The sequence below is a fragment of the Hippopotamus amphibius genome, chromosome 15 (assembly GCF_030028045.1).
Source record: "Hippopotamus amphibius kiboko isolate mHipAmp2 chromosome 15, mHipAmp2.hap2, whole genome shotgun sequence".
NCBI classification, from domain to species: Eukaryota; Metazoa; Chordata; class Mammalia; order Artiodactyla; family Hippopotamidae; genus Hippopotamus; species Hippopotamus amphibius.
This window is the reverse complement of record NC_080200.1, coordinates 17,899,952-17,923,811: the sequence shown is the minus strand read 5'-3', so window position 1 is coordinate 17,923,811 and position 23,860 is coordinate 17,899,952. Positions and strand designations below refer to the sequence as shown.

Below are 23,860 nucleotides of genomic sequence, written 5' to 3'. Positions count from 1 at the left end.
AAATCAATCACTCCAGCATGTTAAGAGATTTTGAAACCACAGGTGAGCAATTGAAGTCCACCATACACTGGAGTGTACATCCCTGGAACAATGATGGAATATTTCTAAGATTCAGGACTACTTCATCATCTTAAGTTTTGGTCTTGCTGGAGTTCCTGAGTAACTCTTTCATATTGGTGTTGAGATGCTCCCCTCCTCTGGCAGTAAGGAATATCTAGACAAGAATACCAGCTAAGTGGTTTCATTTTCTTCATTAAAGTCCAACTTGATCTCTGATCCTACTAATATCCAAGTGGAAAGAAAACCCACAATGTGACTGGGTATCCACAATGAGTAGGGAACCCAGTGTCTTATGCAAACTTATTATGTTTCCTAAGGCTATCAGCTTCCTGAGATCATGAAATCTGTCCATCTTCCTCACCATCACACCCAGCACCAACGTGGTACTTTGAAGATACAATTGATTAACAGATATTTCTTTAGTGGACCAGTGCAATCCCCTGAACACTGAACAAACCAAAATGCTGGCTTATAATGTTTATTGTGAGAAACCTCATTATCCTCCAAAGCAGTGAGAAACAGTGTGTGGGACTCTCTGTTTCAAGTCAGAATGACCTGGTTTAAATCTTGCCTCCCATTTTTCCACCTAATTAGATGGACATCTTATAAGTATATTCCACATATGTACAAATAATAGGATGTTCAGAGCTGCAACATTTATATGTCACATTTGGTATATCCATCAATAAAGGACTATGAAACAAATCTTGGTTCATTCATACATGGAACACAAGGCAGACATTAAGTCCATTTAATCCTTGGACTTCATCAGCATCCTCTCTCCCTGGGAATCCCATCTAGTATCAAGGCTTTATGTACCCTGTGCCTCAAGTTCTTATCTTTATCGCAATGCAACTGCCAACTCCATATCCCCAAGTGATGTCTAGGAGGCATCTCAAACCTAATGCATCCAAAACCTTGGATATTCTTGTTGCGATTGTCATCCTTTCTCTTTCTCTCTTCCTCCTTTCCTCCCTTCTCTTCTTTCTCTCTTTCTCCATTTCTCTCTTTTCCTCTTCCAATCCCTCTCTCTTACCCCCTTTTCTTCCTCTTCTCCCCCCTCTTGTCCTCGTCCTGCTCCTCCTCTTTCTTCTTTTTCTCCCATTTTTGGGGGTCATTAAAATGATCTAGAACTGGGAACTTCCCTGGTGGTGCAGTGGTTGAGAATCTGTCTGCCAATGCAGGGGACACAGGCTTGAGCCCTGGTCCAGGAAGATCCCACATGCAGGGGACCAACTAAGCCCCGTGTGCCACAACTACTGAAGCCCGCATACCTAGAGCCCCTGCTCTGCAACAAGAGAAGCGACTGCAAAGAGAAGCCCATGCACCACAACAAAGAGTAGCCCCTGCTCTCAGCAACTAGAGAAAGCCTGAGCAGCAACAAAGACCCAACACAGCCAATAAATAAATAAATTTTTTTACAAAAAAGATCTAGAACTAGATATAGGTGGTGATTAAATAACATTGAGAATGTGCTAAATGCAACTAAATTGCTCACTTTAAAGTACTTAATTTATTTCACCTCAAAAATAAAAACAAAAACAAAAAATCAAAAGGATGACAAAACCACACAATAGTACTCTTATTAACTGTTTGTGTTCATTCGCTTGCCACATGCATACAGATGTCTGTAAGGATACCCATCAAATTTATCATTGTGATCACATGGCCGGCCACTGCATGACGTTTAGCCTGGTTTGCAGTATTTCAACCATTTAAGAAGAAGAAATATGTATTTGTGTGCGGATTTTTAAAAATTTAAAAAGGCATTTAATTGAGCAAATGCCCTGAATGGGCAAGACAGCGGGTGGAGAGGCATGTGGGGCAGCCTCCTCAGCCCCAGTGAACAATGGCAGGGCTGCTCTCCTGCTGATGTCAGCAGCCAGAGTCTCAAATCCCAAATATGCAGAGCGTTAGACTCTGCCCAAGCCCATGAGAAGCTCAGGTAATTGACTCACTCCTGTCAGGCAGGGAGGGAGGGGAAGTGAGGACAGTCTCCCTGAGGTTGCCCAATGCCTCCCAGGGTCCCCAGGGGTCCTGCGTCCTTGTACCAGAGGGCAGATGCAGAGACAGTGGGGCCACAGAGAGAGAAGGCAGCAGGCAGGGAGCAGAGGCAGCATAAATGATGCTGGCGAGGCGCAGGTAAGCCCCTACCTGGCTGGCATGCTCAGGGGGGTGGCTCCTTGCCTTGCAGCCCTCACCTGTAAGGTCCTCCCCTGCAGAAAGAAGGGCCAAACCAAGACCTCCAGTTGGAGTGAGGCAGAAGCAGGTGCAGATTCTGGAGCCCCTGGTGAGTCATCTTCTCTCCCTTGCATCTGACCAGGAGAGACCTGGGGAACCAGCAGCTGCCACAGACTCAGAGAAGCCACCTTGTTCATAAAACTCCTTGTGTAATTTGAGTCTATGTGGTGGGAGCAGAAGGCAGTGCTTGACTTCCTGGGTTCAAAATAGTGTGATGATTGCTTTGCAGGACAGCTGAAGAAACCGAGGTGCAGAGAGAGAAGAGTTACTGCTCTAGGTTACCCAGAACAACCGTCAGACTTTTAACCTCTGCCACCTTTCTGTTTTCACCAAAAACCAAAGGTGAAATGATTGTGGGGAGACAGAGAAAAGACACAAGAGGATTTAGGATGGAGAGGCTCCAGTCACTCTTTGAGGGTGTAAAGTATTAGGGAGGTACCAGGGTGGACAGGTGCAGTGATGGTAAGGACTCAGGGATGAAAACAGGCAGAAAAACAGGAGGCAGGAGGTGGCTGAGATGGGAGGGAGGATGCAGAGAGGGGACTCTAAACAGCTTCACTGAGAAGAGAGAGCAAGGATGGGGGCAGACAGGTAAAGCAAGGTGGGGGCAACACAGACCTGGCCTGTGGTTCTCAACCAGGGAACACTTGAGAATGTGTGAATATACTTCTTTTGTGTGTGTGTGCACGTGTATGCGTGTGTGCGTGCTTTGGAGGGTTTTTTTTTTTTTTTTTCGGATCCTTATTGGAGTATAATTGCTTTACACTGCTGTGCCAGTTTCTGCTATACAACAAAGTGAATCAGCTGTATTTATACATATATCCCCATATCCCCTCCCTCCCACTCTCCCTATCCCACCCCTCTAGGTCATCGCCAATCATGAAGTTGATCTCCCTGTGTTTTGCAGCAGCTTCCCACTAGCTATCTGTTTTACATTTGGTAATGTAAATATGTCAATGCTACTCTCTCACTTTGTCCCAGCTTCCCCTTCCCACCCTGTGTACTCAAGTCCATTCTCTACATCTGCATCTTTGTTCTTGCCCTGTCACTGGGTTCATCAGTACCACTTTTCAAGATTCCATATATATGAGTTAGCATACGGTATTTGTTTTTCTCTTTCTGACTTACTTTGCTCTGTATGACAAACTCTAGGTCCATCCACCTCACTACAAATAACTCAATTTCATTTCTTTTTATGGCTGAGTAATATTCCACTGTATATATTATACTTCTGATTATATACAATTGGGAGATGCTACTGGCATTTAGTGGGGGACAGGGATGCTGCTCAACATCTTATAATGGGCAGGACAGCCCCAGCCACAAGAAATTACCAGCACCTAAGTCCCTAATGCTGAAGTTGGAAAACTCTGCCCTAGGGATATGTATTCACATGCTTTGTCCGTGGGTGGGCTTGGCCCCTGAGTTTCTTGGTGGGGACTGGCCCCACAGTGAGACTAAGGACTAGATAATCAGGTCACATTCTTTCTCTGGGGCTGTTCAATTTGCTTACAGAGGAAGCCACTAAGTGTTCTCCTGGTGGGTCAATACCAGAAGACTTCAGTCTACTTCTCTGCCATCCTGGACCCACACCCATCATGGTTCTAAGGCTTTTTGTTTCCTTAAAAAAAACTAACAGACTTTAATTCTGGATTTACAGAAAATCGAGCGGTTAGTGCAAGTGATTTCCATATATCCTCTCTCTCCCTGCACAAGCTTCTTATTAACATCCTGCGTTAGTGAGGTAAATGTTACAGCTGCAATACTGACACATTATTATTAACTAAAGCCCAAAGTTTACATTAGGGTTCACTCTTGGTGCTGTACATTCTATGAGTTTTCACAAATGCCCAGTGTCATGCATCCACCACCACAGTAACAGGCAGAATTATTTCCCACCTTAAATACTGGAGTTCCACCTATTATTCATCTCTCTCTCTCCTCCTGAGTCCTGGACAATCACCAATCTTCTGACTGACTCCACACTTTTGCTTTTTCCCAGAATGAAGAAGTGCCAATCTTAGCTGTGTCCTGTGTCCCATTATCCTGGAAGGTGTATATCCTGGGCCACGTCCCCAAGACATGGAGAGCTCTTGTCTTCTCATCGTTCCTCTCTCCTTGCTGATGGCTGTGGATTTTTGTGATCTAATTAATATAGGAAGGGAATGTGTGGATGGTCTGGTATAGTGAAGCTAACAAATCCCTGGTCCTGGGAGTGGCTCTGACATTCATTAGCAGCCACCAGTAAGTGATGAGTGTAACAGAGAGGTTAGGAAAAGCTAGGCTTTGGGGTCATTCAGATGTAGGTTCAGATCCTGGCTCCCCCACTCAGGAGCCATGGTCCCTTGTGCAAGTGGTGTGTCCTCTGTGGGATGCAGGTGCCGCTTCTGTAAAACAGGGATCATAGCGGGTACCTCATAATATTGGGTTACAAATTTCATGAGAAATGTGTGAGCCAACACAACAAGATGTTGTGAGGGGCCAACATCTGATAAAGAGTAGCTATTCTCATCAAGAACTCAAAATCCAGTGCTAGAGACTATTGCATCTCCAACATGACACATTATAATGACAGTCATGAAAAGGTTAAAAGCAAGTACATTTAGAGTCACTCAGGAGTTGTTGTTTTGGAAACACACAGGAGTGAGCAACCAAATCTATTTTGGGAAGAGATGTCCAGGAAGGCTGCAAAGAGGAGGTGACATTTAAGCTGAGTCTTAAAGATAAATAGATGTTTGCCAGTTGGAAAAGGGAGGAACAAATTCCAGGTAGAAGGAACAGCTAAGGAACTACAAATGTACTCTGTAGATCATTGGTTATCAACTGGGGGTGACTTTGCCCCCCTGGGGCTATTAGCAATGTCTGGAGACATTTTTGGTTGTCACTACTGAACAGGGGCTACTGGCATTCAGCTGATAGAGGCCAGGGATGCTGTTAAACACCTTACATTGCACAGGATGACCCACCCATAGCAAAGAACGATCTTGCCCCAAAAGTTGAGAAACATTGCACAAGATGTTGGAGTGCTACAGGAAGCTGAGGGCACAGCATACATGATCCCAGTCTCACCCACTCAGCCTCTTCTTGGAGGCTACTCTTTTCAAGTCATTGACTTTGACTCACCCCCTCTAGGATCTTAGAGTGTCGGGACTGAGTGGGGCTGTTGGGGCTGCCATCCTGTGGACCTACAGCAGGTGCTGACCCAGAAGTGAGGGAAAGCAACAAGTGACTCCAAGGGAGGGAGGCCAAGAAACTCTGGAAACCGGTGATGTTTGGGGAAAGCAACCTTCAGTCACCAAAGTGTCTGGTTCCCCCATTTTGTTTTGTTCTCAACCTGTCAGAGCTTGATGTAGGACATGAGCCCACTTAAGAGGGCATTCCTTATTTTCAACGTTTTCCTTCTTTTTTTTATTGTGGTAAAAAACACATGAGATAAAATTTACCATTTTCTCCATTTTATAACATACAACTACTTCAGTGGCATTAAATACATTCACGATGTTGTACCACCTCTATCTACTTCCAGAACCTTCTCAGCACCTGCAAAGGAAAACCCATACCCATTAGCAGTCACTCTCCATTATCCCCATCCCCCAGCTCCTGGCAACCACTGATGTGCTTTAAACTCCTACATGAATGTACACAACAGCACTATTCACGACTGCAAAAACAGAATCACCCTAAATATCTGTCAGTGGGTGAATGGTCTATCCATAAATGTATGTTGTTTGGCCATAAAAATGAATGAAGTTCTTCATACATGCTACAACATGGATGAACCTGGAAAAATTCATTCTGAGGGAAAGAAGCCAGACCCCAAAGACCACATAGTATATGATTCACTTTAGACGACTTGTCCAGAGCAGGCCAATCCACAGACACAGAAAGTAGATTGGTGTTTTACTGCCTTTTCTTTTTAAATTTTATTTATTTATTATTTTTTGGGGGGTACACCAAGTTCAATCATCTGTTTTTATACACATATCCCCGTATTCCCTCCCTCCCTCGAGTCCCCCCTCACCCTCCCTCAAGTCCCCCCCAACCTCCCCGTCCCAGTCCTCTAAGGCATCTTCCATCCTCGAGTTGAACTCCCTTTGTAACACAACAACTTCCCACTGGCTATCTACTTTACAGTTGGTAGTAGTATATATATGTCTGTGCTACTCTCTCGCTTCTTCTCAGCTTCCCCTTCACCCCCTGCCCCCTCCCAATCCTTGAGTTCTCCAGTCCATTCTCTGCATCTGCGTCCTTGTTCTTGTCACTGAGTTCATTAGTACCATTTTTAGATTCCGTATATGTGAGTTAACATACAATATTTGTCTTTCTCTTTCTGACTTACTTCACTATGTATGACAGACTCTAGGTCTATCCACCTCATTACATATAGCTCCATCTCATTCCTTTTTATAGCTGAGTAATATTCCATTGTATATATATGCCACATCTTCTTTATCCCATTTGTTGATGGGCATTTCGGTTGCTTCCATGTCCTAGCTATTGTAAATAGTGCTGCAATAAACATTAGGGTACATGTTTCTTTTGGGATTATGGTTTTCTTTGGGTATATGCCCAGTAGTGAGATTATTGGATCATATGGTAGTTCTATTTGTAGTTTTTGAAGGAACCTCCAAATTGTTTTCCATAGTGGCTGTACCAACTTACATTCCCACCAACAGTACAGGAGAGTTCCCTTTTAAACTCGACACTGCCTAATAAAAAATGGTCACATAAAAATAGGTAAGTAGAGATATTGAAATCTCAATAAACTGAAGTTAGTTATTGAGCACAGGCCATGTACATTTGCTCACTTAATGTATTGATTTAATTATCATAGGTAACACCTATTGTTTTCCAGATCACAGTCCAAGAATAACTCATTTAGTTCTCACAACCATTCTTTGAAGCAGGTAGAAAGAAATGGAGGTGCAAAGAGGTAAAGAAATTGCTCATTTATACAGCTGGCAGAGCAGGGATTCGAACTCAAGCAGCTGACTCCCTCTTTCCTTTGTCAGACGGCTGTGTTGCATTGCCTCAGAACATACAGATGGGCCTCCTGGGATCTGGAAAACCACCAGAACACTATTACTACACAGTGTCCTGCCTCGGATACCTTGCACAGATAACTCCTTGATTCACGGTAAGTTAGTGATTCCCACTGGTCCAAAGTGTTATAGCCATAATGATGCCCACTGGTCCAAAGTGTGATACCGCAAGGGATGTCTTATGGTATCTGAAGCTGTGGGAAGAACAGGATTCATAAGGGAGCAGAAGGCCAAAGCAAGAACAACAGGAAGCTTTGGGGAAGGAACATTTCTATTTTTGGAAGCAACCTAGAGGGATAGAAGAGTACACTCTTTGGGGACAGCAACCAGTGGGTTCAGGTGTTGGCTCTGCCATTTTGACAGCTTCACCTTAAACAAGCTGCTTAGACTCTCTGAACCCCAATATTCTCAGTGAGTATTCTCAACATACTCAAAATGGGTTAATAAAAACAGCACCTCCCCACTACACTGATGAGAGGATTAAATCATAGGAGGCACAGAGTACAAACTCAACCAATGCCACCTGTCGTTTATCAGAAGAAGCCCCTTGGGCAGGGGAACCATGGAAACTGATGACCTCCCTCCATCCAGTAGCTGACCTCTCCATGTCACACCTCACTTCAGGCACAGCCTCCATGCAGGGAGCCAACCTCTCAGCAGTGACTGAATTCATCCTCCTTGGCTTCTCCACCTTCCCCCACCTTCAGCTCATGTTCTTCCTGCTCTTCCTGCTGATGTACCTGTTCACGCTGCTGGGGAACCTGCTCATCATGACCACCATCTGGAGGGAGCCCAGCCTCCACACCCCCATGTACCTCTTCCTGTGTGCCCTCTCCATCTCCGAGGTCCTCTACACCTTCGCCATCATCCCGCGTATGCTGGCTGACCTGCTCTCCACAAACCACTCCATCTCCTTCATGGCTTGTGCCAGCCAGATGTTCTTCTCCTTCACATTTGGCTTCACCCATGCCTTCCTGCTCACCGTCATGGGCTACGACCGCTACGTGGCCATCTGCCACCCCCTGCGCTACAACGTGCTCATGAGCCCGCATGGTTGTGCCTGTCTGGTGGCCTGGTCTTGGGTTGGTGGCTCAGTCATAGGTTTGGTGGTGACATCTACCATTTTCCATCTCACCTTCTGTGGCTCTAATGTGATCCATCATTTCGGCTGCCATGTGCAGCCTCTTCTGAAGTTGACCTGTGGGGACATTGTCTCCACTGTGGCCATGGGCGTGGGCTTGGTGTGTATCACCGCCCAGCTGGGATGCTGTCTCCTTATCCTCCTCTCTTATGCTTTCATCATGACTGCCATCTTGAAGATCCCCTCAACTGAGGGTCGACAGAAGGCCTTTTCCACCTGTGCATCCCACCTCACTGTGGTGGTTGTGCACTATGGCTTTGCCTCTGTCATCTACCTGAAGCCCAAGGGACCCCAGTCTCTGGAAATAGACACCCTGATGGGTACCACCTATACAGTCCTCACTCCCTTCCTCAGCCCCATCATCTTCAGTCTCAGGAACAAGGAGCTGAAGAACGCCATGAAGAAGACCTTCCTCAGCAAGCTCCACCCAGAAAAAATGTGATTATCCAGGAGGAATTCCTTGGAAATAACTAAATTGAGTTACCAAGATCCTACATGTAATAGCCTATATTTGTCTGATGCTTAATGGTTTACAAGGACCCTTGTATGCAATACACAAAGGTTTGCAAAATGCATGTATTCAGTGTGGAAAGACATGTGAAATAACACACAGAAAGTCAGATTCTTGGGTTCCTATCTGCTGCAGGATGCTTTGTCAGGTAACATTAAACCTACAATCTATTCTTCTCTTGCCAGAAACAAGGATGGTCTAATTACTCCATCATCATAAACCCAGATTGCAAAGAGAAATGGAATAGGTCAGGTCTCCACCCTCCTCTAGGCATCAACAGGTAGCTACAATACAGATATTGTGAGGCTACAGAAGACTAAGCCAGATTATAGCAGAAGAGAGCAAAGAACCCTAAATTTCAGCCTTGCACAGACCTGTGCAATAGCAGTTAGAAACAGTCATAAGCAAACTCAGAATAAGTCAGGGAAATCACATTTCAAAGGTGAATCTTGAGCAGCTGCAGAGGAAGGAAGTCTCTACAGTTAGGTTAAGAAAAAAAGTCCCACCATGAGAAATCACTTTCTCTATTGCCCATAGGCCAGTGTAGAAGTGTTTGTTGAACCACAGTGATGAGTGCAGAGCCCAGGATTAAGCTTATTCCTTATCACAATGTGTAATGATCTTCCATAGGCATGAGGGGAGGATTCAAAGTTGACCACACATCATAGTACCTAGCATTTGTTGAAAGCATGTGTATTCCAGAGAATGACAAATACAGTACAATATCCCTTATAAATGGAATCTTAAAATGGTAAACTCAAAAAAAACAGAGTAGAATGTTGATTACCAGCAGCTGAGGGGTGGGGAAATGGGGGAGATGTTGTTTAAGGGCACAGATTTGCAACCAGTAGATCAAGCAGAAGATAAACAAGAGCTGGGGGGGGGGAGGGATCAAAAACACAGCATTTTGAGTATAGACAGTAATACTGTATTATAAATTTCAAAGTTGCTAAGAGACTAGATCTTAATTGTTCCCACCTCCAAAAAATATATATGATAATTATATGACATCATAGTGGTGTTATCTAACACTGCGGTGAAATATATATATATATGTTACTTCAGCACACTGTACACCCTATAGTGTTAACATTAATTAACATTAACACTATTATATATTAATTGTATCTCAATTTTAAAAAGTCCCTTGACAAATTTATAGCATTTTGGAATATGAATTTATGCACTAAAATAGCAACTTATAATACTTAATGGATGCTAGGTTATGCTGATACCATTTTGTACAACAATAAATGTAATTAAAATGCATAAGCAATAGTCAAATTAGCCAAAGTTTTAAAAAGAAAATATGTGTATTCATGTATAAGTTGAATAGTAAACTATACATCATTTTCCCTAAAGCCGAGTTCAATTTTTCTCTATACTTGAGTAGTAAAAATATCCCATGCTATCATGCATTGGGAAGATGTGGAAAAAATTTTCAGTCAAAACTGAGGATCCCAGAGTCTCCTCCTTTGCATAATATCCTGCATGTTTCATGTTACCTCTCAAATACATGATCTCATTACAGCCTCACAATGGGGGTTAAGGCAGACAAACTCATATGAACTCCACTTGGCAGAGGGGGAATTGAGGCTCAGAATTGTTGCATGACTCACCCAAAATGACACAACTTAAAAGGGCCAGGCTTCCAACGTAAGACTTTTCTGATTCCCAGGGCTCTCCAACCCAATGCTTCACACACCATTTTCTTACAAGGTGTTTTGTGGGTCCCCCATCCCAGGAGGACAAGCCCAGTTTGAAATCAATCACTCCAGCATGTTAAGAGATTTTGAAACCACAGGTGGGCAATTGAAGCCCACCATACACTGGAGTGTACATCCTTGAGACATTAATGGAATATTTCTAAGATTCAGGACTACTTCATCATCTTAAGTTTTGGTCTTGCTGGAGTTCCTGAGTAACTCTTTCACACTAGTGCTGAGATGCTCCCCTTCCCTGGCAGCAGGGAATATCTAGACAAGAATACCAGCTAGGCACTTTCATTTCCGTCATTAAAGTCCAACTTGATCTCTGATCCTACTAATATCCAAGTGGAAAGAAAACCCACAATGTGACTGGGTATCCACAATGAACAGGGCACCCAGTGCCTTATGCAAACTTATTATGATCCCTTAGGCTATCAGCTTCCTGAGGTCAGGAAGTCTATCTTGCCACTATCACACCCAGCACCAACATGGTACTTTGAAGATACAATTGATTAACAGATATTTCTTAGATGGACAGTGTATTCCCCTGAACACTGAACAAACCAAATGTTGGCTTATAATGTTTATTGTGAGAAACTTCGTTATCCTCCAAAGCAGTGAGAAACAGTGTGTGGGACTCTCTGTTTCAAGTTAGAATGACCTGGTTTAAATCTTGCCTCCCATTTTTCCACCTAATTAGATGGACATTTTATAGGCATATTCCACATATGTGTGAATAATAAGATGTTTAGAGCTGTGATATTTATATGTCACATTCGGTATATCCATTAATAAAGGGCTATGAAACAAATCTTGGTTCATTCATACATGGAACCCAAGGCAGCCATTAAGTCCATTTAATCCTGGCTTTATGTACCTTGTGTCTCAAATTCTTATCTTTATCACAATGCAACTGCCAATTTCATATATCCAAGTGGATATCTAGGAGGCATCTCAAACTTAATGTAGCCAAACCTTGGATGTTCTTATTGCCATTATCAACTTTTCTCTTCCTCTCTTCCTCCCTCCCTCCTTCCCTCCCTCCAATCCCTTTCTTTTCCCTCCCCCTCCCCTTCCCTCCCCTCCCCCTCCCCTTCTCCTCCTCCTCCTCCTCCTCCTCCTCCTCCTCCTCCTCCTCCTCCTTCTTCTTCTTCTTCTTCTTCTTCTTCTTCTTCTTCCTCCTCCTCCTCCTCTTTTTTTCCCCTCTTCCTCCTCCTCTTCCTCCCCTCCCCCCCTCCCATTTCTGGGGGTGATGAAAATGATCTAGAACTAGATACCAATGGTGGTTGAATAACATTGTGAATGTGCTTAATGCCACTAAATTGTTTACCTTAAACTGGTTAATTTTCAGAAACAGACTTACAAATATTGAAAACAAACTTACACTTACTGAAGGGGAAACTTGGGGGGAGGGGTAAATCGGGAGTCGAGTTTAACATATAAACACTACTATATATAAGATAGGTAACCAACAAGGATCTACTGTATAGCACAGGGAACTCTACTCACTCTTCTGTGATAACCTACATGAGAAAAGAATCTGAATGAATATATGAATATATGTATATGTATAACTGAATTGCTTAGCTGTGCTCCAGAAGCTGACACAGCATTGTAAATCAACTATAATCCAATAAACTTAAATTTTAAAAAAAGAAGAAATTGGATTTGACAACTTAGTTTTACTCATACTAGTAAAACCCACTGACTTCTAAAAAATAAATAAATAAATAATAAAGTAGTTAATTTTAAGTTATGTAAATGTTACCTGAAAACTAAAAGCAAAGCAAAAGCACAAAAAATCCCCACAATAATACTCTTATGAGTTTGTGTTTGTTTACTTGCCATGTGCATACAGAGGTCTGTAAGGATGTTGATCAAATTTATCATTGTGATAGCATGGCTGGCCACTGCATGACTTTTAGCCTGGTTTGCAGCATTTCAACTATTTAAGAAGAAGAAACACATATTTGTGTGCTGATTTTTAAAAATTTAAAAAGGAATTTAATTGAGCAAATGCCCTGAATGGGCAAGACAGCAGGTGGAGAGGCATGTGGGGCAGCCTCCTCAGCCCCAGTGGACAATGGCAGGGCTGCTCTCCTGCTGATGTCAGCAGCCAGAGTCTCAAATCCCAAATATGCAGAGCGTTAGACTCTGCCCAAGGCCCTGAGAAGCTCAGATAATTGACTCACTCCTGTCAGGCAGGGAGGGAGGGGAAGTGAGGACAGTCTCCCTGAGGTTGCCCGATGCCTCCCAGGGTCCCCAGGGGTCCTGTGTCCCTGTACCAGAGGGCAGATGCAGAGACAGTGGGGCCGCAGAGGGAGAAGGCAGCAGGCAGGGAGCAGAGGCAGCATAAATGATGCTGGCGAGGCGCAGGTAAGCCCCTACCTGGCTGGCATGCTCAGGGGGGTGGCTCCTTGCCTTGCAGCCCTCACCTGTAAGGTCCTCACCTGCAGAAAGAAGGGCCAAACTAAGACCTCCAGTTGGAGTGAGGCAGAAGCAGGTGCAGATTCTGGAGCCCCAAGTGAGTCATCTTCTCTCCCTTGCATCTGACCAGGAGAGACCTGGGGAACCAGCAGCTGCCACAGACTCAGAGAAGTCACCCTGTTCATAAAACTCCTTGTGTAATTTGAGTCTATGTGGTGGGAGCAGAAGGCAGTGCTTGACTTCCTGGGTTCAAAGTAGTGTTGATGATTGCTTTGCAGGCCAGGTGAGGAAACTGAGGTGCAGAGAGAGAAGAGCTACCGCTCTAAGTTACCCAGAATACCCACCTGACTTTTAACCTCTGCCCGCAATCTGTTTCGGCAAAAACCAAAGGTGAAATGATTGAGGGGAGGCAGAGAAAAGACAAAAGGGCATTTAGGATGGAGAGGCTCCAGCCACCCCTGGAAGGTGTAAAATATTAGGGAGGCATCAGGGTGGGCAGGTGTGATGAAAAGGAATCAAAGATGAAAACAGGCAGAAAAACAGGAGGCAGGAGGTGGCTGAGATGGGAGGGAAGATACAGAGAGGGAACACTTAACAGCTTCACTGAGAAGAGAGAGCCAGGATGGGGGCAGACAGGTTTAGCAAGGTGGAGACTACGCAGACCTAGTCTGTGGTTCTCAACCAGGGGAAACTTGACAATGTGTGAGTATACTTCTGATTGTCACAATTGGGAGATGCTACTGGCATTTAGTGGATGACAGGGATACTGCTCAGCATCTTATGCTGCACAGGACAGCCCCAGACACAAGAAGTTATCAGCACCTAAAGTCCCTAGTGTTGAAGTTGGAAAACCCTGCCCCAGGGTTATGTGTGGATAGGATTTGTCCATGGGTGGGCTTGGCCCCTGAGTTCCTGGATGTGGAGCTGTCCCCATTATGGGTTTCCTTAAGTGCCAGATAGACTGGTCACACTCTCTCTGAGGTTGTTCAGTTTAACTTACAGAGGAAGCCACTAAGTTTTCTTCTGGTGGATCAATGCCAGGAGACTTTAGTCCACTTCTCTTCCATCCTGAACCCACACCCATCATGGTTCTAAGGTCTTATTTTACTGAAAAATTAATAGACTTCGTTTCTTGAAGAAGTTTTAGGTTTATAGAAAATTGAGCAGACAGTGCAGAGGATTTCCATATACCTTCTCTCTCCCTGCACACAACTTCCCTTATTATTAACATCTTTCATTTGTGAGGTAACTGTGTTATAGCTGTTGAACAGATACTGACACATTGTGATTAACTAACATCCACAGTTTACATTAGGATTCAGTCTTGATGCTGTATATCCTATGAGTTTTCTTATTCTTTTTCTTTTTTTTAGTTTTTATTTATTGGCTGTGTTGGGTCTTTGTTGCTGCACACGGGCTTTCTCTAGTTGCAGCAAGCAGGAGCTACTCTCTTCCTTGCAGCGTGTGCGCTTCTCACTGCGGTGGCTTCTCTTGTTGTGCAGCATGGGTTCTAGGCACGTGGTCTTCAATAGTTGTGGAGTGTGGGCTCATTAGTTGTGACTTGTGAGCTCTAGAGCACAGGCTCAGTAGTTGTGGCACACGGGCTTAGTTACTCCGTGGCATGTGGGATCTTCCCGGACCAGGGATTGAACCCGTGTCCCCTGCGTTGACAGGCAGATTTTTTCTTAAAGACACTTAGGATTTCTATTTATTCTTTTTTTTATAAATTTATTTATTTAATTGGCTGTGTTGGATCTTTTTTGCTGTGCATGGGCTTTCTTTAGTTGCGGTGACTGGGGGCTACTCTTCCTTGTGGTGCACGGGCTCCTCATTGCTGTGGCTTCTCTTGTTGCAGAGCATGGGCTCTAGGCGCATGGGCTTCAGTAGTTGCAGCACATGGGCTCAATAGTTGTGGCACACAGGCTTAGTTGCTCCTTGACATGTGGGATCTTCCTGGAGCAGGGATCGAACCTGTGTCCCCTGCATTGGCAGGTGGATTCCCAACCTCTGCACCACCTAGGTAGCCCTGGCAGGCAGATTCTTAACCACTGTGCCACCAGGGAAGCCCTATCCTATGAGTTTTAACAAATACACAATGTCATGTATTCACACTATAGTATCATGCAAAATTTTTACCCCCCTAAAACACCTGCAATTCCACCTATTCATCTCTCTCTCTATCCTCCTGAGTCCTGGACAACCACCAATCTTTTTTACTGACTCCACACTTTTGCTTTTTCCAAGAATGATGATGTGTCAATCTTAGGTGTGTTCTACATCCACTTTATCCTAGAAGGTGTATATTAAGCCCTGGGCCACGTCCCCAGGACATAGTGAGCTCTTGTCTTCTCATCATTCGTCTCTCTTTCTTTATTGATGGCTGTGGATTTTGTAATCTAATTAATATAGAAAGGGAATGTGTGGATGGTCTGGTATGGTGAAGCTAAGAACTCTCTGGTCCTGGGAGTGGCTCTGACACTCATTAACAGCCACCAGTGAGTGGTGAGTATAACAGAGAGGTTAGGAAAGGATAGGCTTTGGGGTCATTCAGATGTAGGTGCAGATCCTGGCTCCCCCACCCAGGAGCCATGGTCCTTTTGGCAAGTGATGTGTCCTCTATGGGATGCAGCTGCCACTTCTGTAAAACAGGGATCGTAGCAGGTACCTCATAATATTGGAGTACAAATTTAATAAGAAATGCATGAGTACAGGTGTCAATGTCCAATAAAGGGTAGCTATTCTCATCAAGAACTCAAAATCCAGCACCAGAGACAGTTGTATCTCCAAAATGACTGACCATAATGATGATCATGAAAAAGTTAAAAAGTTAGGACTTTTAGACACACTTGGGAGTTATTGTTTTGGAAGCATACAGGAATGAGTGACAAAATATGTTTTGGGAAGAGACATCCAAGAAGGCTGCACAGAGAAGGTGACATTTAAGCTGAGTCTTAAAGATGAACAGTATTTGCCAGTTGGAAAAGGGGAGGAGCCAAGATCCAGGTAGAAGGAACAGCTAAGGAACTACAACTGTACTCTGTAGATCATTGGTTCTCAACTGGGGGTGACTTTGCCCCCCTTCATGGGAACATTGGCAATTTCTGGAGGAGGCATTTTTGGTTGTCACTACTGAGCAGGGGCTACCGACATTCAGCTGGTAGAGGCCAGGGTTGCTGGTGAACACCTTCAGTGCACAGGACAACCCCTCATAGCAAAGAATGATCTTGCCTCAAATACTGAGACACCGTGTACTGGATGTTGGAAAACTACAGGAAGCTGAGAGCACAGCCCACATGATTCCAAGCTCATCCACCATCTTCTTGTAGGCGCTTGTTTCCAAGTCATTGACTTTGAGTCACCCCCTCTAGGATCTCAGAGTATCAGGACTGAGTGGGGCTGTTGGGGCTGCCATCCTGGGGACCTACGGCAGGTGCTGACCCAGAAGTGAGGGGAAAAATCAAGTGACTCCAAGGGAGGGAGGCAAGAAACTCTGGAAACCAGTGATATTTGGGGAATGGAGCCTTCAGTCACCAAAATGTCTGGTTTCCCCATGTTGTTTTGTTCTCAAACTGTCAGGGCTAGATCTAGGACATGAGCCCATTGAAGACGGCAATCATTACATTTTCCTATTTTTTAAATTGCGGTAAAATACACTTCAGATAAAATTTATCATTTTCTCCATTTTATAACATACAATTAATTCAGTGGCATTAAATACATTCATGATGTTGTACAACTACCACCTCTATCTACTTCAAGGAAACCCCATACTCATTACCAGTCACTCTCCATTCTCCCCTCCCCCCATCCCATGGCAACCACTGATAGGCTTTGAACTCCTACATGAATGTTTAAAGCAGCACTATTCACGTGAATGAAAAACTGGAAACAACCTAAATATCCATAAGTGGGTGAATAGGTAAACAAAATTTGGTCTCTCCATTAAGGGATATTGTTTGGCCATAAAAAGGAATGAAGTTCTTCAAACATGCTGCAATATTTATGAACCTTGAAAACATAATTCTGAGTGAAAGAAGCCAGACCCCAAAGGCCACATAAAGTGTGATTCCACTTTGACGACTTATCCAGAGCAGGCCAGTCCATAGAGATAGTAACGTAGTGGTTAACTGCCTTTGAAACTTGATATTGCCTAATAAAAAAGGTCACACAAAAAAATAGGCACGTTATTTATAAAGAGGCATTGAAATCTCGTTAAATTGTTTTTTACTGAGCACAGACCATGTACATTTGCTCACTGTATTGATTTAATTATCATAGGTAGTACCTTTTGTTTTCTAGATCACAGTCCAGGAATAACTCATTTAGTTCTCTCAACCATTCTTTGAGGCAGGTAGAGAGAAACAGAGGTATGGAGAAGTAAAGAATCCTGCTCAAGTTTACACAGTGGGTGGAGCAGGGATTCGAACCCAATCAGTTGACTCCCATAACTCTTTGCCAGATGGCTGTGTTGCATGGCTTCAGAACATATAGATGGCCTGCATGGGATCTGGAAAACAACTGGAATATTAATTCTATTGTTTCCTGCCTCGGATACCTTGCATGGGGAACTCCAGAGGAAAAATCTGATTGATTCATCTTAAGTTAGAGATACCATGGGGTAGGTATGTCTCGTGGTATCTGAAGCTCTTGGAAGAACAGGATTTCTCAGAAGGGAGCAGGAGGGCAGAGCAGCAATGGCTGGAAGCTCTGGTGAAGGAACATTTTCAATTTTGGAAAGAGCCTAGAGGGCTAGAAAGGTAGTCTTTGGGGACAGCCTGCCATGGATTCAGGTGTTGGCTCTGCCATTTTGACAGCTTTACCGTAAACACATTGCTTAGACTCTGCACCCCAATATCCTCAGTGAGTATTCTCAACATACTCAAAACAAAAATGAAACAAAACAAAAAAAATATTCAAAACAGAGTGATAAAAACAGCACCTCCCCACTACATCAATGAGATGATTAAATCATAAGAGGTGCAGAGTATGAACTCAAACAATACCATCTGTCTTTTATCAGGAGCACCCCCTAGGCAGAGCCAGGAATGATGGAAGCTGAAGACATCCCTCCATCCAGTAGCTGACCTCTCTGTTCACACCTCACTTCAGGCACAGCCTCCATGCAGGGAGCCAACCTCTCAGCAGTGACTGAATTCCTCCTCGTTGGTTTCTCCACCTTCCCCCACCTTCAGCTCATGTTCTTCCTGCTCTTCCTGCTGATGTACCTGTTCACGCTGCTGGGGAACCTACTTATCATGACCACCATCTGGAGGGAGCCCAGCCTCCACACCCCCATGTACCTCTTCCTGTGCACCCTCTCCATCTCCGAGGTCCTCTACACCTTTGCCGTCATCCCGCGCATGCTGGCCGACCTGCTCTCCACCCACCACTCCATTGCTTTGACAGCCTGTGCCAGCCAGATGTTCTTCTCCTTCACATTTGGCTTCACCCACTCCTTCCTGCTCACCGTCATGGGCTACGACCGCTACGTGGCCATCTGCCACCCCCTGCGCTACAATGTGCTCATGAATCCCCGGGGTTGTGCCTGCCTGGTGGCCTGGTGCTGGGCTGGTGGCTCAGTCATGGGGCTGGTGGTGACATCTGCCATTTTCCACCTCACCTTCTGTGGGTCTAATGAGATCCATCATTTTGTTTGCCATGTAGAACCTCTTCTGAAGTTGGCCTGTGGAGAGAACATCTCCATTCTGGCCGTGGGCGTGGGCCTGGTGTGTATCTCAGCCCTGCTGGGCTGCTGTCTCCTCATCCTCCTCTCTTATGCCTTCATCGTGACTGCCATCTTGAGGATTCCATCAGCCGAGGGTCGGCACAAAGCCTTCTCCACCTGTGCATCCCACCTCACCGTGGTGGTCGTGCACTATGGCTTTGCCTCTGTCATCTACCTGAAGCCCAAGGGACCCCAGTCTCTGGACATAGACACCCTGATGGGCATCACCTACACAGTCCTCACTCCCTTCCTCAGCCCCATCATCTTCAGTCTCAGGAACAAGGAGCTGAAGAACGCCATGAAGAAGACCTTCCTCAGCAAGCTCTAGCCAGAAAAAAAGTGATTATCTGGAAGGAATTTCTTGGAAGTAGCTAAATTGAGTTACCAGATGCTACCATTAGAGATGGCACCGTGTAAGCACTTAATAGCCTGTATTTGTCTGATGCTTTTCTGGTTTACAAGGACCCTTGTAGGCAACATCCAAATGTTTGCAAAATGGTTAAGCAACGTCATGCGTGTATTCAGGGTGGAAAGATGTATGTGATGGTAACACACAGAAAGTCAGATTCTTGGATTCCTATCTGCTGCTGGACACTTTGTCAGGTATCATTAAACCTGGAGTCTGTTCTCCTTCTGCCAGAAACCAGGGTGGTCTAATTGCTCTGATCATCATAAACCCAGATTGTAAAGAGAAGTGAAATAGGTTAGGCCTCCACCCTCCTCTAGGCATCAACAGGGAGCTGCAACACAAACGTTGGGAGGCTACAGAAGACTAAGCCAGATTGCAGCAGAGGAGGGCAAAGCACCCTGGATTTCAGGCTTGCACAGACCTGTGCCATAGCAATTAGAAAGAGTCATAAGCAGACTCAGAAAAAGTCAGGGAAACGGCCAGTTTCAAGTGTGAATCTTGAGCAGCTGCAGAGAGACAGAGAAGTCTCTATGGTTAGATTAAGGAAAAAACATCCCACCATGAGAAATCACTTTCTCCATTGCACGTAGGCCAGCATGGAAGTGTTTGCTGAACCACAATGATGAGTGCAGAGCCCAGGATTAAGCTTATTCCTTATCACAATGTGTAATGATCCCCTTTGGGCATGAGAGGAGGATTTGAAGTTGACCACACATCATAGTACTTAGAATTTGTTGAAAGCATGTATATTCAAGAGAATGAAAAATATGGTACAATATCCCTTATAAATGGAATCTGAAATATGTAAACTCATAAAAACAGAGAGTAAAGTGTTGATTACCAGGAGATGGGGGGTGTGGGAATTGGGGAGATGTTGTTTAAGGACACAGATTTGCAACCAGTAGATCAACCAGAAGATAAATCAGATCTGGGGATCTAATGTACAGCATAGTAATTATAGACAATAATAATGTATTAGAAACTTCAAAGATGCTAGGACACTAGATCTTATCACACCACAAAAAAAGATGCAATAATTATGTCACACAGTAGAGGTGTTAGCTAACTACAGTGGTAATCATATTGCAATATATAAATGTATAAATTCAAGACATTGTATACCATAAACTTACACAATGTTAATTGTCAATCATATTGCAATGTTTAAAAAAGTTTCATTGACAAAGTTAAATTTTTTTGGAATATGAATTTATGCATTTATTTTAAAATAGCAAACTATAACACTTAATGGACATGATTATGGTGATACTATTGTATACAACAACAAAATACAATTAAAACACACTAACAATAAACTAATCAAATTAGCCAAAGTTAAGAAAAAGAAAATGTGAGTATTCATGTTTAAGTTGAACAGTAAACGATACGTCATTTGTTCCAAAGATGAATTCAGTCTTTCTCTATAAGTTGAGCAGTGAAAACCTCTATTTAATAATTATTTGAGACCTTCTGTTTCAAATCCTGTGCTAGCTTTGGGAGTACAGAGATGGGTCTGTTGCTAGTTCCTGTCTTTGAAGAATTTCCTTAATACTTGGTGGAAAGACACATAGAGAAATGCCAGGGCTTTCACCAAGATGTGGACCAGATGCTAAGGGCCACCAAAAGTGGTGTGACTGCTCCAGCTTGCATTGCATCTGCCAGGTCTTCCCTCATTCCTGTACTCCAGTGGCTCTTACCAGTGTCTCCAGAGGACACTTAGAAGTTTCTGGAGACATTTTTGGTTATTATAACTGAAGGAGGGGGAGATGTGGTATAATATCTAGCGGGTCAAGGACTGAGATGCTCAACATCCTACAATGCACAGAACAGACCCCACCACATAGAATGAACCAAACCCAAATGTCAAGACTGCCAAGGATGATAAACCCTGTTGTATTTACTTAACAAACATTTATTGAGCATCTACTGTGTGTCAGGCACTTTTTTAGATGCTACAGGGGATTCAGTGTTGAAATATTTAGATGTGACCCTGATTTCAGTGTTTGCAGTTGAGAAAGGAAGATGTGTCAATGAAACAAATAATCACCCTAATTAATATACATGATAAATTGTGATAGAAGGTATGAGGAAAAGGAAGAAGTCACTATAAGGTCTTATAATAGGAGTGATGACTCAGTATGGGAAAGTCAGGGAAAGGTTTCCTAAGGTGAGACCTAAGGATCTGTAGGATAGGCCAGGGGAAGTGTATTCCAGGTAGAAGTGACAGCATGTGCAAAGCCCCTGAGGCCTGAGCATACTTGGCTTATTGCAGGAACAGCCAGGAAGTGAGAAAGCCTGGAGAGCTGGTGAGGGCTGGGTGTAAGGTTGAAGATGAAGCATGGATCTGACCACAGGAGAATTTATCCTGTGTCCCAAGTGTATCAGCAGACAGGTCATTTTTCAGGTTTTTTCTTTAGAAAGATCCCTCTGGCTGCCGGAAAGAGACAGCTTGGGGATGGGGGTTGAGGGTGGAGGAGAAGAAAAACATCCTTGAGGAGGGGACTGGACTTTCATCCACAACCACAGCTGTCAAGGTCAACAGTGGGGAAAAGTAGAACAAGAGAAAAGAAGGCAAAAGGTTGCATCACTTAGGATGGCTTTGCCTTGAGCAATTAGCATGGAAGCCCATGGTGGTTCCAATTAGCACAGTGAGGGGGAGGTCCCCTAAAGTCTGGAAATCTCTCCATCAACAGCCTTTCTCTGTGCTCCAGGCCCTTTAATCACCTCTCTGGGCTCTGGCCGCACCTTGGGGATAACAAAGCATGTGGCACAGCAGGGACCATCAGCAAGGCATGGCAAACAGCTAGGAATGCAGTAGGTGGGGGAACATGAGAATGTGGAAGCTGAATAATGGAGGGGAGGGGAGGACAGGACCCTGGCCAACTCTAGTGGGTATGGGGGCAGGGCTGGCTCCTCTCCTGTGATGTGAGGGTCATCACCCCAAGAGTTGTGTTTACACTGATGTTTTCGTGTTTATCCATATTTTCACTCACTATGTAAGTTAATGATGGCTTCTGGTTTTTGGAATTTGCAGGGAAAATAAATGTAATTTTTTTGTGTGTGCGTGGGGGAAGTTAGGAATCTAACAAGGTCAGGACTGGGGTCAGGCAAGTGAGGCACTTACCTTGACCAGTAAAATTTCAGGGGCCACCACAAAATTCAGTGATCAAGATGTCATATCTCATGCAATATTTTGAAAATCAAAATTAAAGCAAAAATTCACAATGGACAGCCTATCAACATTTTAAATAAAAATGGGATGCATTGCTGCACTTTCAGGACCCTGTCTTCCTCTTCTCACTCTGACCTGGACCTTGGAGTCTAGAGTACGCCTCTTAGAGAAACAACAAACATTCAGTAAGTTCAAATTTTTTGGTTGTTTTAAATTTACAAAACAACTAATACTAAATAAAGGCATAAACAGACGCTTTATTTAAATTTTAGAATGCATTAATATTAATCAGTCTAATAAGAATGCGTTGATTTTTTTCTCTGATGATCAAAGGGAACCGCACTGGCACTTCTGGGCTATAATCCAGAAGTCACCTTTACCGCCAGTTCTTTCAAATCAATAGAGTGTGATTCTTACCTGTTTCCAAGGACAACCAGTATATTCCACAATGTCTCCTGACATGTGATCAGCTAAAGAACACTGGCTACACCCCAGGACCGATGTTTGCCACTTAAACATTCATTGAACATGACAACTCCAAGAGAGGAGTTCTTTTCTTTTCCCCTTAGTACTTCAGCATTTTCATTATTAGAGTTCAATATTTGTTTATAATTTTTTCCTTTTAAACACATGATAAAATGTACAAATATTAGGTCTAGCATTGATGATTTTGCCTAATATGTATGCTTGTGTAATGCATTTCCCTTATGAGACATAGAACATTACTGGGACCCCAAAATTTTCTCCCAAGTCTCTCAATCCCCATTCCCATTTCCAGCCCATACCAGAAGCAATCACTGATTTTGTTTTTGTTTGTTTTGCCACATAGATTAGTTGTCTTGTTCTAGAGTTTCATATAAATTGAAGCATGCTGTATGTTCTCTTTTATGTAAGGTTCTTTCATTCAGGATAATATTTTGAGATTCATGTGGTTATTTAATATTTTATTAAATTTTTATATTGAAGCATATTTCATTTGTTGTATTAGTTTCAGGTGTACAGCTTACTGACACAGTATTTCTACAGGTTATACTCCATTAAAAGTTGTTACACAATAATGGCTATATTCCCTGTGCTATACAATATATCCTTGTTGTTTATTTTATATATAGTAGTTTGTATCTCTTTTTAAAATTTTTATTTTATTTCATTTTTTTCCAGATCTTTACTGGAGTATAATTGCTTTACACTGTTGTGCCAGTTTCCACTGTACTACAAAGTGAATCATCTGTATTTACACACATATCCCCATATCCTCTCCTTCTTGATCCTCCATCCCACCCTCCCTATCCCACCCATCTAGGTGATCACCAGTCATTGAGTTGATCTCTTTGTGTTATGCAGCAGCTTCCCACTAGCTATTTTACATTTGGCAGTGTATATATATCAATGCTACTTTCTCACTTTGTCCCAGCTTCCCCCC

General features: G+C 43.6%; 2 protein-coding genes across 2 annotated transcripts; both read left to right on the top strand.

The window, feature by feature from the left end:
* The first annotated feature begins 7,978 nt into the window (after window positions 1–7,978).
* LOC130837098 (olfactory receptor 10H1-like) lies at window positions 7,979–8,926 on the top strand. The gene has a single exon (XM_057709890.1). The coding sequence runs from the start codon at window positions 7,979–7,981 to the stop codon at window positions 8,924–8,926; it is 948 nt and encodes a 315-aa protein (XP_057565873.1).
* Window positions 8,927–18,251: 9,325 nt separating this feature from the next.
* Window positions 18,252–19,184, top strand: LOC130837080 (olfactory receptor 10H1-like). Its single transcript, XM_057709859.1, has one exon. The coding sequence runs from the start codon at window positions 18,252–18,254 to the stop codon at window positions 19,182–19,184; it is 933 nt and encodes a 310-aa protein (XP_057565842.1).
* Window positions 19,185–23,860: the final 4,676 nt, after the last annotated feature.

Excerpts from the sequence above, each read along its gene's own strand:
- LOC130837098 (XM_057709890.1), top strand. The coding sequence starts at position 7,979 with ATGCAGGGAGCCAACCTCTCAGCAGTGACTGAATTCATCCTCCTTGGC.
- LOC130837080 (XM_057709859.1), top strand. The coding sequence starts at position 18,252 with ATGCAGGGAGCCAACCTCTCAGCAGTGACTGAATTCCTCCTCGTTGGT.